We start from the raw sequence: 17,784 nt of genomic DNA on the forward strand, positions 1-17,784 counted from the left end.
TTTTTTTTTTGTTGATCTTGATCTACCGAGCCTCAACCTTGGGTAAAAAGCCACCGCCACTAGTGTAGCCCTTTTTAATTTGTCATGCTAGAGCATACACTGACCTGTATATGATTTTTCAAGTTCATTCATTTTGCAGCAGCATACAGTAAACTGCCCATGGCTTTCCTGAGTCAGACACTACAATAAAAGTTAATGGTCAACAATATATCCTGTCCAATCCAATGAGTAGTATCAGAACGAACCGTTGTTTCAAGCAAAACCATGTTTTCCTCTGTAAAATATGGAGGGTGTGTGAACCAGACTGAACAATATGGGCAGTGGGGTTCAGACAGAGAAGGCAAGGAAGCGACTGTGCTTTACAGAGGGCAGGAGACAAATGTTGGCAGATCTAGTCCTGTGACAGATGGTCATGCCGAGATGTCCAGGTGTGTGTGCCTGTGTGTTTGTGTGTATCGGTTCCTTTGCCACGTTTCTGAATATCACTAGGCTAGTTAGCAATATTGTTTTGCTTTCTCCCGTTATTACAAATGTCCCCTGCTGTGGATAACATTTTCACACAGTTCATATGCATTAACAACCACTGTCATAATACCTGGATGCACACCATACCTTGCAACATCATCAAAATCCTCTTGCTCTTTCATCTCAAAGACAGACAGACGGGGGATCATTTTATGATCTCATGTTGTTCCACAAACAAGTTCCAGCCGGATAATCGGCTAAAACATTATTCATATTCATTATTCATCTGAAAATATGTAAATTCCTTAGCTTGCAGAAATGCCATGTAATACCTTGTGGGATCACATACCTGAGGATGTCAGGTTTACAAAGAAATGCCTGAAAAGGGCAGATTAATAAAAGGGGGTGCACAGTGGAGTACACTTGTTGAACTCTATTATTATTACTGCAATTTCATTTACTTTGACCTTTATCTTATTTGCATTTGGAAGAAAAAGACTAAAGCGTGCCTCAAGCTCAATCACAAAAAGAAGCCCGGGTTCAGCAGTAGCCTGAAAATGTAAAGGTTGCTGGTTCCTGGAGTTGGTTGTGAATATCAAGATGTCCTTGAACCATATCTTCCCTCCTACATTCATCCCAATCACCAATCTCTCTTAAATCTCTATAAAGCATATTCTCTCCATCACTCACCCCACCTCCTCCTCCACACTATAAATCATAGAAAGCCATAAACAACCAGCGAGCCATTAGACATGATAAGAGTCGTGGGGCCGTGGCAAAATACCAAAACAGGCCACGAGAGACAGGCAGTTTCAGCTTGTACAGCCCGATCTTACTCTTCACGTCTCTTGTCTGTCCTGTAATCTGTAGCGGACCCCACTTGGTTCTAAGGCTTACCTTCTGATAAAGAGGTTGAGGTGTGCCAACAACACTATTGAAAAGACAATTGTGGTGTAGTGTAATCTCCTGAGGCTGGTAGCCATTTCTGTGACTTTTTCATGAGCTGGCTTTTGTGTAACAGTTCTACACCTGGACAAGTGTCCCTTTCTCTGTAAAGCATAACTTGTGGCTCCATTATATTCACGCCCCAGCCAGCGTCATGCCGCATTAGCTGTGTGAAGGGCAGACTGACAAGACTGGCTGTCGTAAAATGGTTATACAAAGTTCCTGCAGCATGCTATTATCCTTCTCCCTTGGAGGGTACAATTCACCTTTTTTTACCCAAGATTCTGGCAGGGTATTTTCGTGCAGCCGTCTACCTCTAGGGAGTTTTAACATGCCCCATTTCTCAGTAACTTTCAGGTAAGTAAATCACTTCAGAGAAGTGGAGAACAATTTTCTACTGCTACCATTTATAAATCATAAATCATATATCATATATAATCATAATCTTATAAGTCTAAAAATGCCCAACTCTTTTTCAACCTTAAAATTGTTTCAATCAATGTTTTCCAATTAAAATTGGATCATATGACCGCCTGTACTGTTAAAGTGGTCATTTGTAGTGACAACCCCACAGAGAATTCTCCTCCACTCTATAGTGCATCTTTTCCACTTTGCTGTACGTACAATTTTACTGTTTTGGTTCACTTTCTTGGCTGTTGAAGCAGGAACATGTTAAACCCACTGTACACTACCAAACAGCAGACGGAGGCGAGCAAAGTTAGCAACTAGCTGGTGAGTCAGATATTTCCCTCAGGAGTTGGTGGAGACCAAAATAGAGCTAAAAGGAGACTAAATATTTGACCTACATTCTTCAGATGGACAGAAACATGAAAATAAATGCCAATAATGCTGTTTGCTGAATGTGTAGGCTAATATCAAGTTCCAACTGTCTTCTGGGTTCTCTAAAGTTTCCATAAATATGAATGAATCCAGTTTTAAAGCAAGGAAATGTAACTCTTGAAAGAAGAAATAAGTGGTCTGGTATGACCAGTGGCATAGAATGGTAGCAAACCCTGGATAGAAATGGTTATATAACTACGAGTACTGTCTAAGTCCACTGACTATGTTAAACTATGTTTTCACATTCACAGTGGCCAGTGTTTAGCAAAAGTAACACTGTAATCTCACTTTAACTCAGTTATAAATTGTATAATTTAAGTCATATGAGTAAAAGTTGTGTTTGCTTTTCTGACAGATTTGGAACCACTTGTGATATTACTTTGTTATATGTTTGTAATTACTTTCTACACAGCCAATTTCATCATAATAAAAAATCCAAACCTAATTGAATTTTTACCCATCACTCCTCGTCTGCAACCCTTCCAATCTCGTCTCTTCTTCGTCTCCTTCACTCCAAAATCTTTTTACTGTCAGTCCCAACCTGCCTCTGCTCCCTCACACTACGAAAACAACCAGGAAAATGTTATATAAATCCAACACCAAGTCCTAGATTTTCATTTGACTGTCATGTTGTGTTAGTAGACTGGCAAAAAAAAAGACTGACATAAATGGGCATGTTAGCCTGGCTTGCCCGGATTTAGACTGTGATACTACACTACTGTTGTCAAACGTGTGAAGAAGACAGCTACTCAGTTCTTTTTTTTCTACAAAGGATTCAAAAAGCTATATACTGATGAATAGTCAGCTGTTCAATTTTTGTCTGAGCCCCAAAGCAAGACATAAAATGTGTATTTTACAGACTTTACTGGAAAGAAATTGCAAACCACTGTATTAAATAGCTTTAAATGAAAAATCACAGCTATAACCAAGACATTCATCTCTTAATCCAGACTCATTAATATGGGAAGTACGGCAGCTTGTGCAATTTGGGGTTTCAAGAAGGGGTCATCTAATCAGATTTCTAAGGCTTTTGTGTCTGTTTTTCAGGCGTAGATGTGTTGCATCCTGCCACACATGCTGAGGATTTATAAAGCAGGCGCACTAGGCTGAAGTCACAGTTACAGTGTAATTTTAGCAAGTATTTTTAAGGTGGAATTCTCTCTATTTCATACACATCGCAAAACAAATATGAATAGACATGTCAATTAAAGTTGATAATATATTTAGGGAACAATCTCCGCCTTTGAAAAGCAGGTGTAAACAAAGCACAAATGGGATTGCATAGTCACACCACAAAAATATCCAGAGAGCTACTCTGAATTTGTTATGTAAAAATAAATAAACAAATACAGCCACAACTAAATCAGATTCCTAGAAAGAAAGATAAAGCAATAGTTATCAAGGAACATAAGTGATTATATTGCAGCAAACAGAGGGTGGGCTGGGTATGGGTCTGTATGTTCATACGAATGTAAATCTGACCATGACAGTGACATTGGAAGATCCCTAAGGCTGCAACAGCATTTACTTCAGCTGTATCAACACCATCTCCACCTCCATCTGCTGCACTCTGCGCTGCAGCTCCACCCACACCTCTCCATTTTCTCATTACGGCTTTGTGTATTTTGTGCCTTTTATTCTATTTTTCACTTTCCTTAAAGGTCACTAGTCTTCTATTAGATCAATAACATAACTCCTATAAGTCCTACAATACCTACAATAGTAATATTATACTTTAATGAGTAATAAACTTTCGGTCAACATAAATGTGGGGTCCAAGCAATGCATTATTATGTATTTTCTAAACTTGGCACAGTCATAGAAATCCCACTGCTGAAGTAGGCCTACAGTATGCACTCTCCTTCTGCTGCCTTAGTAAATTAGGAGCTAAACCCACGCAGATTGCAGCCACAGTGCACATTTGCAAATGAAGTAATGAAATTGTTCTTTTGTATATATTTTGTATATTTTTAGCCAGCAACTTAAAGAACAGGTAACAATAATAATGTTGTTCTAAAGTGGGTCGATTGTTATTTTCAGACACACAGCCGCTCGTAATATTCTGTGGTTGTTAGCTACTCTTTGTCCTCCAGTGGGACACAAGGCCACACACATATTCATACCAGTTACATATTTACACAACATTAATGAAATAATTCAGATGACAGGTGGTTTCAAATTAGATTTTAACGACATCTTGTGGGTCCTGACACGAAAACAACAACACTATTTTTTTTTTGATGAGATTTCTTTAATGAGTGTGGGGGTAACAAATTAACACAAAATAACCACTGTACAACACATAAATAACAATCTACCTGTCCTCTCCTCAGCTTTAAGTCCAAATCTCAAGCTGCAGGCGTCGCAGATTGCAGACTTGGTTAATTAGGCTGTGTGCCGTTCCAAAACTAAACTTACCATGCAATTCCCCAGATAAAAGGCCCCCTCCTTAGAATCCCCCAAGTTAAAATCATATTGCATCAGTGCAGCTAAGACAGAGAGACGGAGCAACCTCAGAAACGATCGGTTCCCTGCGGGGATGGGTTTTTTGTTTTTTGAAATAATGACAGCCTGAAAGATTATTGCACCAAACACGTAGAGGAGATTGAGCAAGATAAAAGAAAGAAATTACCTCTAAGGTGGACAATGGGAATTTTCACAAACGATTGTCGAGAGATTGGTTAATTTCCTTTAAACCTGGTGCAGGTGATGAAAAGACTTTACTAGGCCCTCGCTAACAGTGGATGCAGCCAGGTTTTTGTACACAAAACCTGAAAAGTCTAGGTGGTCCTAGTTATATTATTCAAAGCCTGGGGCTCTGTGTATTACATAATCTCTTCTGGGGGAGGTACAGGATATATCTGTTCTCTCCTCATTCTTCACTGCTCACCTCTACAGCTCTGCCTTTTTAATTAATATCTCGTGATTTTTGCAACCTTTCACTTCCTTCCCTGCTCTTGCATTTTCTTCATCTTCACCATCTCATCTTTCATTCGCCTCCATTGTGTCCCATCTTCCTGTTGAACTCCATCCCAGTCCTCTCATCCTATACTTTTTTTTCCCTTTCATCTCATAGTCTGTTTTTCCTTTGCATAGTCACTCGCACAGTAATAGAAGATGGCATCAACAAATGATCATCTTGATATTACAGTAACGGATGGAGGAAAAGCAACAAGTTACATGACTACATAAACAAATCACCATAAATAACCATCCCTCTTGTCACACTGCCCCTGGCACTGAACTACACAGCCAAGCTGCTCCAATCAGGATGCTTTGTTTCAGTCATGTGATGGCACTACTGTCCCTCTGCCTTGCTCCGTTCATGACAGGCGAGGTGAGTAAGAGAAAGAGGGCAAAAAAAATAAAGAGAGAAGAAAGAAATTGTGAGGCGCAACAAGATGGAGCGATAGAGAGGAGGATAAGGAAGGTGAAGGCAAGGAAGAGCTAATGTGACAACATGAGAAATGGGAAGAGATAGAGGGAGGAAGCAGGTTCTGCAGAGAGAGGAGGGGTGAGAGAGAAACGAGGCTGTGAGGATGTGACAGAGACATCAAAGAGGGAGAGAAAGAGAAAACAGGGACAGGCAGGGAGAGACAGGGAGATGGATAGGAGGCCTTTGGGAGAAGAAGAGGGGGAGTAAGTGAAAACAGAGTAATAAAAATTAAAGAAAGCTCGCTACTCAATGGGCTGTGTCTCTCTCAGGAACACTCTGCCTATGCTCTGCTGCAACATGGAGAAAATATACATGGTGTGATATATTTTTGGTATTTTGATTTTAGATTGTGATGTAAAATACAATTTAAAGTCATAGATCATGAAAGTTAAAAGATAAAAGTGTTATAAAATCAACTTATGTGGAGTCATTTTGAACTTTAACAGCACAGGGCTGGGTGTCATTGCTACATTATCATTAATGGACTTTCAATGGTATCATATTGCACTATTATTTTACAAACTTGCTGTACAAATCAATGATTTCAATCACTTTGGTGATTAAAATGACTTAAATGAGCAATTGAATGGATTGCATTACACATTTTAATAGTTTTGTCTGATGTAGAGTAGAACACTGTTCATAGAATTGAACATCCATTTCATCATTACCATCATTACATGTGCTTGTACCTATATACTTATTGGGATATAAATGCCAATAAAAAAATACTGTTATTAATCTTGATTTCAACCATATTAAAGTTGCACTCATATAATTTAGTATTGCACTCCCATAAAGTTGATAGATTTGTAAGAAAGAGTGGTCTAAATCGAAGCAGCAGAGGCTGAGAAATCCTGAATTTGAATCTCAAGAATGGGTTAACCCAGCAAAAACACTAGATCTTACATTTCCCACAATGCAACTCAACAGGATCAGTAGATATTCCCTGTCTGGTAAACACTCAGGTCTTAAAAACTCCATGTCCCAAGTTTGTAATGAAGGCTTTCTGCTAAGACCTTGTAGTCTCCAAGCCGGAGCAGAGATAACCCTGATGACATTGTCTGGGTTATTTTTTCAGACTTTCAAAAGGTCCCTAAAGAGACACAGAGGACCTTATACAACTGTCACAGGCTGAATGACACTGTGTTGATGAGTAAACTGAACTCCATGAGTCCCTTTAAAAACAGATTTGAAGTGAACCTGTCAGTTACCAGTTCACATCTTAAGCTCATAACAACAGATTCAAGTAGATATAAAAAATGAGGATGCGAAAAATGCAAGGGTATAAAGCTACACTCATAATCTTTATTTAATGGGGAGCAATTTTCAAATCTCATGAAATTGTGAACTACACTCTAACTGTTTCCCTTTCCCCTCATCTTCCACAGTGATACGAACTGACATGATTAACTAATATAGCAGCCATTACTGGGACTTGTAATGATTTTAATTCTCTCATCTCCTGCTGGAGATTCATCAATAACCAATAACAGCTGCTTGCTGATTTGCTTCACTCTGGTTTAGTTACCAGCGATGAACGACTTTGAAGATGCAAATGTTGCTATGGTAACAGTGATGTCTCCGACAGATGAGAACAAGCTAAAGTTGGTAATATTCTACAGCAAATCTGGATTAAAACTGATCATCTAAATTTGATGGTTTTTCTTCAGAAACAACAAAGACATTTTACAGTCTGAGAGTTCATACTGACTCAGTGTCACTATTATTATTTGAGAAAATGCTAAATCCAAATGAGAAGAAGATGGTTGGGAAACTCAAAAGATGGTTATTTCAACTTTAAGGCCAAATAACACATTGCTGTTCATATTTCAAACCAAACTCAATTACTCATGAAATCATTTTTTTCAGAACAGGAAGCTTCCATACCTAGACCAGCTTGTAAGAAACAGCACTGATAAGGTCTGCCAAAATTCTTCCATATTTCCAGCACTGCTGTGTATGTACTGCTGAATATAGAGCTCAGAGTGAGCCACCTAGATGCTGATCTGTCACCAAAATAATAATTAGTTACCTATTAGCTCCCCTCTAGTTACACATCCTAATTAAACAAATTGCACAGCCATGATTAGCAATGTCCAACTGAGCATGTCACGCTGAGTTCCAGCCAAGACACTTGCTGTAAACGAGCGAATTGCTGTACAATGATGACAGGTTGTCCAACAGAAGGACTTTCTACAGAAGCTGAAGGACTTTGTGATGATTAATCATGTGTCACAATTCAAAAAAACATTTTAAAAGGAGGATGAGGCTTGAAATGTGTCTGTATCCACTATGTTTTTGCTGCACAGGGAGATTTCTCATATGATAGTTCATGTCTGGCTGCGTGGGAGTAGAAGTGACATATTAATTGACACAAATTGGATTTCTAATACGGCAATCACAGCATATATGTCTGACTTTTTCACAACACAAATAAGAATAGAACGTGCGACATGTACCATTCAAGTCGTGTCAAGCTGGCATGCAGGAGGGTTAAGTACCTCTCAGCTCACAGACGTGCAATCTTTCAAAACTCATTTCCCTGACCCATCTGCCTGTTATTTCAGATGAGGAGAGGTGTTGCAGAGCTCAAGTGCAAACTTAAGCTTTAATGTGTCTAAACAGAACGTTTTGCAAATTAGAATAAAAATAATCTCACAACCGGAGGCAGATATTTGCTCCTCTCTCCTTGTTCAATGACATAAAGGTCCGGTATTAAAATATCAATAATGTATATTGATATCTGACTAATCAATAACTGGGGGTGTGTTGAGTTAATGTCACTGATGTGAAAAGACAAGCAGAACAACAGTGTGATACTTACATAACAAGTACTACAGCAAAAAATAGACAATACGCCATGAGGCTGTTCCAAAAGCAGCAAGGTAGAGCATCACAAATCAAATGGGAAGCGATGATATAAAATTCACTTGTCACTTGTCTTTGAGGACATACACCAGCACAGCAGACAGTTATATTAATTTAAGAGCCTTATGATGGAAGGTTGTCACAGAATATGACACAAAGGTCAGTGAAGAAGAAGGCATGAGATAAAAGGAGAGGCAGAGGCAGAGAGTAAACTCATCTGAGACTGTTGCGCAGGATATTTCCTCACAGAAGCGTGTGTGAGAGTGTGAAAAATGAAGAGAGAGAGGGGAGAGTAATGCAAGGCGTCCTGAGACATCGCTCTGATTAAGGACTTTCAGCTGACATGGTAATTAAATATGGAGGAGCAGCACAATTCTTACACACACACAAACACACACACACACACATTCAGCTTTCCACTCACTCCAACGCTTTACGCTCTGGTTAACTGTGTATAATTTACCAGAAGGGGTCATTTGCTAATGGTTAAATTGTCACTCTCACACAGACACACACACACACGCACACACGCACACACACACACACTCATCATGTGCATTCCCCCAAATTCACATAAGCATGAATTTTACACTTTGTACAGAAGCACAGATAATCATTTGAATTTGTGCAGCACACACACATACCCACTCCCACACACACACAGCCTCTCACCTCTACAAAGATGAAACATGGGATGATAGAGTAGCTGCGCAGGGTGTTGTTGGACGCCATCTTGTCTCCTGTTGGGAGACTTCTCCTCTCAGGATTCACAGCTGCTCACTCTGGAAAGATGGGAACATAAAGAAGTCACAATGTGATAATAACAGAAATGCACTGATGACATTTCTACTTATTACACCATATATGTTATTACTGCAGGAGTACTAAGGGAAGTATTGATGAGAACCGATCACCTACAGCTTGAAAGTGTATTGTTATCACAGATTATAACATTTCAAAGGCTTGATGACACTTAATTGGACTTCCTCATGTCTATATAAAATAATAAAGACAGAATAGTAGATGAGGTGAGGTAGCTGTGCTATGAGAAAGCAACAGATGAGCAAAGGATCATGTTTGTCAAAATCGCTACATTTGAGAAGCTGAGTTTGAAAAGCAGCTCTAGTTTATAGCCAGTCATCCTCCATCCATATTTGAGTGGAAAAGGACAAGCAGAACAGCTCAAATGACCTTTTTCTTTGGCAAATTCCCTCTGGGTGATCCCAGGAACTCCCAGAGCAGCTAGAAGATTCATTCCCAGCATTGTGTCCTAGGTCTACCCTTGGGTCTCCTCCCTTGGGTCTCCTCCCAGTCAGTCAACCAAGGAGCGGTGGACTGGAGGCTCCCTTAATGGTTGCCACAGCCAAGCCTGGTAGTGGAACCTGGATGATCTTCTGTAAGGGCTAACAATCTCTGTCATACTTGTTGACTTTCTTTGATTAATCAATTAATGTTTTAGTCTATAAAATGTCAACCAATTGTAATAAATGCCCACCATAAATTCCCAGAGGCAACGTTTTCAAACTGTTTGATTACCCAAAACTTAGAGTAATTAAATTTGCAATAGTATAAAACAAGCAAATCCTTATAGTTGATACACTAAAACCAGAAAATGTTAGGCGTTTACTGCTTGATAACTGAAAAGTGTTGGTGAATAAATCTGTAACTCGAAGAATAGTTTAACTGATTAATCACACTACACTTCCTGTAGCTTGACTGCATTCACCTGAAAGAGCAACCAGGACTCATCGGTCTCACCACCTGCAAGAGGAGCAGGGATCGGATTGAAAGGGGCAGGGTTGTGCAGATTCAGTCTTTGAGGATATATATAGATACATATACATATATACATACATCTATCTATATACTTGCTGCAAATATAGACTTGTTAATGCAAGAACAAAACTGAATTCAGATGCACACAAAATGCAAATGCACAGAAAATTAACTTTCCTATTATGTTACTACTCTCTGGCTGTGAGCAACCACGCAGAGAGAACTGATATCCCGCACTCAAACAAAGTATCTGGCTCTGCTTCCTTCTTTCCTCGTCTTTTACTGCATTTCATTATAGCTTCTAATTGTCACAAACAATAACATGCAATTTCCCCAAGGAGTATAGTGAGCTTGTTAGTGAGAGCGGGAATCAATTAGAAAATATGTAGTAAAAAAGAGAATGCAGGAAAAGTAAAACTGCCGTCATATTTGCTTTTCTGGCTGGAGACGAGTCTGAAATGGCTTGTCACTCACTCGTAGCATTGTTTTCAGTTGCTGAGGGCTGACAGTGTAAGTGGGAGGTATATTGCAGTGGGTGTAGATTATGTGGGTATTAAAAGTGGTACTGAAAAGCCAGAAATTCCAGTATCTGCTGTAGTAATTGTTAACTTATTGGTATTATTTAATAAAGCTATGACCCCCTGCAGATATTTAATGCACATAAATATGTTTTACAGGACTGTAATCGTACTTAATTCTCCATTAAGGAGTAAAATTCTCTGATTTGAGCTCTCTCTCTCTTCCTACTGTGCAATTCTGAATAATGAAAGGCAGCGACTGTGGAGAGGAGTGTGGAGAGGAGGAGGTTTGTTGGGGAGCCAAGTTGGAGAGAAAAGGAGCAGTGGAGTGTTCCAAATTCCTAATTTAAAACATTTTTTTTTAACCATGCTTCTTTTTGTACTAAATAATGAATTGTCCTTGAACGCTGGCTGTTCATTTTAGCCACTGGAGATACGATTAAGTCTCAGTTCAATATCAAGATATAATATTATTATACACAGATTACCTGTGTATTTTATATGTAAATTCACATTATCGGATAGCAGTTAACATTCAAAAATGGCTTTTAGTATGGAGGGTTTTTTTGTGATAAAATGTTCTTATCAGAACAAAGCAGCGCAAGATTCAACAAAAATCCCGAACAAAAGAGTCGGACTGATAACAAGGATGACAGCAGCAGTCAGAATCTCACAAAGCTCAAAGGCGATATCAGTGTAAATATGGAAAATCTAAATAGAACCTCATTAATGGCCACAGTTACCCTTTTAGAAACATGTGGGTAGGTTATTTTTACTGAAAGTATATAGCCTACTGATACTGTACTTTTACTTTGATTAGTTTTTCTCAACATTTGTCTGGTAAGTAACTTATCCGTCTATGAATCTAGTGTAAGAAAGTCAAAATAAGGTATATACACAGTACATATATTGCCCTGTTGTCCACCTAAATGGATGCAACAGAATATTAGAAATGTGGCAATTCTTTGTGTTTTTAATAAGTTTTTTATCTACAAAAAACACTGAGGTCAAACTTGACCTTTGATCCTTTTTTGGAAGTTAAGGTGTCTGCATAATAACATGAGGTCCTGCCAAAGCAAATGGCATTAACTTACATTTGAACCACTCACTCGGTTAACTGATCACTATATAAAATCAGTGCATGATAATAATGACAACTTCTACATGAATCTATTGATTATAGCACAATTAGGCTAGCAGTTTGTTTGTCAAGTAGTGGACCTCAACTAGCTAACAAGTAATTTTAGTAGATTTCCTATTTATCGCTGTCTTCCTTGTAGCCCAACGTAATCTTTCTTACCTCGATATTGGTTCTGCATTTCAAAAACATCTCCACCAACATGTTGCCTTGGGCCATTCTTAACAGTTAGCTCCATCACTTTTTGCTTTCAAACTTTATTCAAGCTACTGTGTATGTGAGTCAGAAATGCTTTGATGATGGGTATGAATTACTGTAATAGATGTTAAGGTATTCTGCATTGGCTTTTCTGGATGTTTTGAAAAATTACAGCAAAATCAACCCAATATTTTTTCCAGAAAACAACAAAATTGACTCATGATATTTGTCTACAAGATAAAAGAGAATAAATGTTTGAATGTTCCAAAATTGACAATAACTCATTTTCAAATTGAAGTATAGTGAGTCAGCAATCATTTACTGTCATCCTTTCACGTTTTAATATTATTATATGGTAATAGGGATGCAGGAATACGTAGATAATAGATCAGAATTGTGGTATTCTGGCAACAAATCGTGTACTTTCCTGCTGTAATTCGCACTTACACCTAAGTTACTACTTCAATTAGGACCCACTAGTCAAGAATAAGTTTTAAAGCAACAGTCAGACATTTGGGGAAAAACACTTCTTGCTGAAAGTTGGATGAGGGTTCAGGCTAGGGTTTGTGTAAGATTGATACCACTGTCATACGTTTCCATAAAAATATAAGGTTACAGCCATTCTGTCCACATGTCTGAAGGTAACAAAATCCACCTCCAAGCATCTCTAAAAGTCACAAAGTAACACATTAGAACCTGACAGGTTGTAGTTGTTTCATGGGGTAGCTGTTTACCATTTCTAGTCTTTGTTAAGCTAAGATACCCGGCTCGCTGTACCTGTTTTTTTTATCTACAGATGCAATGGGTTGCCTTCCATAGAGTCTGCCATGTTGAGCTGCCATATTTCTTTGATAACGCAGAACCGACAAACCCAACATTCGCTCTAAATAGGGGCGTTTGCGTTTTTCAAGCGTTTCACGGCCACCGTAGTTTGGAAGGGGAAGGTTAACTTTGCCTGAGCTTTTCCATAAGTTGTCTATATGTTCAAGATTTTTATGTTTCCTTAAAAGCCCACAGAGATTTCCTGAACATGTCATGTATCATAAGCACAGACTGCAAAGCTCCTTCTGCTACTGAAGACCTCACATGAAGTTCCACTAACGGAGGAAGACACTAGTAAGTACTCTCTTCCCAATCAGTCATTAGACACGGACAGACAGTGATGCTGGCAGGTCTAATCAGTAACTAAGTGCCTGTCCCATCTCATTTAACACTCAATCCAGGCTAATCAACCCGATATTAGATGGAAACAATCTGACCATCAGTCAGTCTTGAAGCTCTTCACCCACTGGGATAAAAGGTTCAGCAAAAAAAAGTTGTTCTGATGTCTGTATAGGAAACACAAAGCAGCACAATGACCTGCCAACCCACCATGTTGCACTTAAAATTTGAACGCCTGTGCATGTGTGACTTGTGATAAAGCTGCAGAATTAACTCTTAATCTTATTAACCCTCAAAAGAAAATGTTGTGATTTATATTGATATAGGAAGATCAGTGCAAACATCAAATCAGCGTCAACTACAGAGCTAATAAAGACTCACTCTGCCATTCAAGGACACTTGGACTGTCAGGTGAGGTTGAACTTAGGTGTTCCAGTTGATGGATGGTCTCACAGTTCACCAAAACTCTGAACTGCGAGCACCCACCTGTAAAGTCTTACACGGCATGTAAATTTAACTGCTTTCGGTAAATCCATATAAAAAACACTACTGCTAGACATCCATGCCATCCGTCTCAGTGCACATTAACACTGTGATATCAGCCTCCAGTGACTCAGAGACTTTTCAGATTAAGGCAGGTAGGGAAGCATCAACTACAGAGAGGAAATTGAGTAGTCATGCTTGTAATGTGGTAAAAAAGTCCCCAAAATTAAATGACCACACTAATCACATTTACACTGTCATACTTACTTCCGATACTCCAAGATATGTGGCATTTTTTTAATCTTCTCTACAACCACTAACAGGAATTAAATTATTCATAATTTCTGCAGCTTGCTCCACTGAACCATGATTTTATCAAGCCATTCAAATGGAAACAGTTCATGTCACCAACTCTGATTTTTATCTCTGAGGAAAAATTGATTTGAGTTGTTCTGTAATCTACAGCACTGTTCCCTATACATACAGTGATAATGAGCAACAGATTAAAACTGCAGATTAGATTATAAGTGGTGCACATTAACTATAATGTACTTGACCCCAGGGGTGGGGCTCACTGAATGCCATAGTTTTACCACAACAATGATTATGTGCTGCACAGCCTATGATGCACACTATATCACAAGACAAACACCTGCAATTGTTGTATTTGGAAATAAAATAAAAAAAATGTCCCTAAAAAAAACAAAAAAATATATTTAAAATCAGAAATCAGTCAGTCACACTAAGTACTGTATTTTGAAGTTTTACAGCTTTCAATCCTGTAGTTTCAGAAAAGCTTTTTTTAAAAAAACCGGCATATACCCTTCAGACTAACTTTACTAGGCACTAGAACCAGACTTTTTGAAAGTAGCTGGTTTTTCATGGCTTCCCTTGCTGGCTTTCCTTAAAAGTTGATTGTGTGGGAAAATCAATCTAATTTGTCATAGAAAACAGTATTACATTGGGGGTTTCTCACAAAGCACTCCCCTATGCACAATCATTCCATTAGCACTGATTCTTGGTTTAATGTTAAGAAGTCTGCTTAACCTCACCCGGTGGATGTATGGGGAAGGTCACAATTCTCCATTAAACAGTGCTTTTGGAAGAAGATCCATCTTAAAACTATGCAGGCGTGATGAGTGATACACACATACGACTGCTGTTGAACATAAAATAACGTCATCTATGCCTCTGCTTATCTGGCCCTCAGAAGCCGACATCTACGGACAGTGACTCACAGCCAGATAGACAAAAGAACAGGAAACGAAAGAGACAAGAAGACATGAGAAACACAAACGCAGAAACAAGAAAAATAAGGTTTAAATTATTTTTAAGGGTTGTTCATATGGGGGAGAAGACATTTTGCTACATCCTGTGTCCTGTTTTTTGACAAGCAGCTGACATGCTGCTTGTCAAAAAAAATTTATATTTAAAATCAGAAATCAGTCACACTAAGTAACTGTATTTTGAAGTTTTACACTTTACAATCTGTAGTTTCAGAAAACTGTTAAAAAACCGGCATATACCCTTCAGACTAACTTACTAGACTAGAACACTAGGCCACCAGATAGCCCAGCAAACAACAGCCACATATTGACAGAACTACAGATTTACCCTGATCAATAAAATGTTACAGAGGTAAAACAGAGTGTGCTGTGATTGTGCTTGCTCCATGTATTTTGTCAGTCCCTCATTATAAAGTCGGTGAAACATATAGCAAAAACAAACCAATGACATATACGAGGTCCACTTGGATTCACAATGATAATGCTCAGTCAGTTAATTCTTTGTGACAACAGATAAATAAACATATAATGCACAGTGAAGCATTGCATGACTTACCTGGCTGTCACTGCAATTCTATTTCTCTACTATGCAGCGCAGGATGACAGTCACCAAAACTGTCCTATAAATGAGTTACCTGTCCGTTCATACATTATAATGTAGTGTTTACACCAAGTGAACCAAACTGCAGGTATGTAAATGATGTCTAACGAATTGTGTGTTTGGGTTTTTTTACACTGATGACATCACTATTCCTACTCAAGTTAGTGAATTAGTACCACAGAGGGCTATTATGACGACATACAGTAATTTGAATGCAAGAAAACATTATCAAGTTGCATTTTATTTTGTAGTAACAAAAGTAGAAACAGTGACTGCCTGAAAAGTACTAGTTATTAGCAACAGTTATCTTATTCAAAGTGGCTACAAACCTGACATCTTTTGAGACGGGTGATCTAGTTTTGAGAAAGATTTAAAAACTGTGTAGCGTAAGCTTTTATTTTGTGTTGTTCTTTGGGCAATGCTGCAGAGGGAATAGACAAAAAATGGCAATTTGACAGTTGGACTGTGAGCTTGATGATTTGACTGGGGGCTCCGTGACAGATGATTCGAATCAGAAAATTTAAGGGGGCCGTGCACAGTGTCAAAGAGTTTATACTACATTCATTTCTTTCACACTCACTCAGAACAGCCTCGCAGCTCAAAGGAGTCACGGCGCTGAACAATTGGACCTAGTCACAGTCCTAGTTACAGTCTTAACGTGATTTCTCTTTTTCTCTTGCCTCGGGACATCACAGTTTCAAAAGATGTTCCAAGGATCATAACCAAGGAGCATTTTTCTTCCAATTCCAAGAGCCAGTTAATTACAGTCAGATGAAAGGTGATCAGAATGTCTTCCCTGAGGCGAGCTCATCAAACGAGCTGCCTACAGGCCTTGTCAAGATTCATCAGCATCTCCTCTCCACTCAGCCAGCCTGTGATGACTTTGTCTAGACCTGACTGCTGTCCTCTCAGAGTCGACAGGAGTGGACTGTGAAATATTGAGCCCAGAAATATCATCTGATTGACCAACTCCTGGTCTCCAGCTGGGTTGTTCTGCCTGATGGTGATGACTGTCTGAATGTGGCTAAACTGTCAGAATGACAGAGTTGGTCATAAAGCCGGGAGTCAAATGCTCGGCATGGAAAAATGAAATATAACCTTCTGTTATCACTGCCAGCATGGTGGTGGTGCAGCCCCGTGCCCTTCTCTCCTTCTGTACTTGAACAGAGGAGCATTGGTTATTGAACTCTACAGCTCTTGCAGCACTCATAACAGTTTGAACTATTTCAACCTCTGAACCAACCTGCTTGGTCTGTGATGCTTTATATGAGAGGAAACTGATATTGAAATTATTTAACCATATTTTTATCCATCTATCGAGCAAAAACTTCAAACAGTCGCCGATTTCAGCTTGGCACATGGGAGGATTCGCTGCCTTCCCTGTTTTAAATCACTGTAAACAGAATAGTGTGGCATTTAGGGCTGTTGGTTGGACATAACAAGCAATCTTGTATAGTGTCACCATGAGGTGGGCTCTGTGATGGACTTTTCCTTTTCTTTACTAGATTAACTTATTAAGCAGTTAACCAAAACATTAATATGTAAATAACATTGCAGCCCTAGGGGATCTCAAAGAGATGAGCAAGTAAAAACATCTATAAAACCCTGGCAAATACAGTTTTAATGTGACCTTACGGATATGGTTAGATTTGTTTGGGGAAATACATTTATTCCCTTTCTTGCTGAGAGTTATACGACAAGATTGATACCACGCTCATATCTTCAGGGTAAATATGAAACTACAGCCAGCATCCAGTGAGCTTAGCTTAGCACAAAGACAGAGGGAAGCAGCTAGCCTGGCTCAGTCCGAAAGTAAGAAAATACAGCACCTCTAAAGCTTTACACGTTATATGTTGTTTGTTTGGAGTCTTGCTGTCATCTTGAGACCATGAACCTGCAGAACATCTAGAACGTTTCTGCTCTCTGCCAAGAAATAGTCCAGCACATAATCCCCAGTTGTGATTTCTATAGTAAATAAAACTGCTAGTGAACTTTACATTCTGTTGCCTTTGGACACAGCCTGCAGGCTAGACTAGGCAGGGTTTCAAATCAAATCAAATCAAGTT

General features: G+C 38.9%; 1 protein-coding gene across 2 annotated transcripts in view; it reads right to left on the reverse strand.

Moving 5' to 3' along the window:
• plppr1 (phospholipid phosphatase related 1) overlaps positions 1-17,784 on the reverse strand; it is a 44,902-nt gene that overhangs the window by 20,495 nt on the left and 6,623 nt on the right. For both annotated transcript variants that reach the window (XM_035667341.1, XM_035667342.1), the window contains exon 2: positions 9,230-9,339. In XM_035667341.1, the coding sequence (XP_035523234.1) occupies positions 9,230-9,289 (60 nt within the window). In that variant the 5' untranslated portion in view covers positions 9,290-9,339. The remainder of the gene's footprint in view (positions 1-9,229; positions 9,340-17,784) is intronic.

This window comes from Morone saxatilis, unplaced genomic scaffold, assembly GCF_004916995.1.
Source record: "Morone saxatilis isolate NCDOM2014 unplaced genomic scaffold, NCSU_SB_2.0 Contig21, whole genome shotgun sequence".
Classification (NCBI taxonomy): domain Eukaryota; kingdom Metazoa; phylum Chordata; class Actinopteri; family Moronidae; genus Morone; species Morone saxatilis.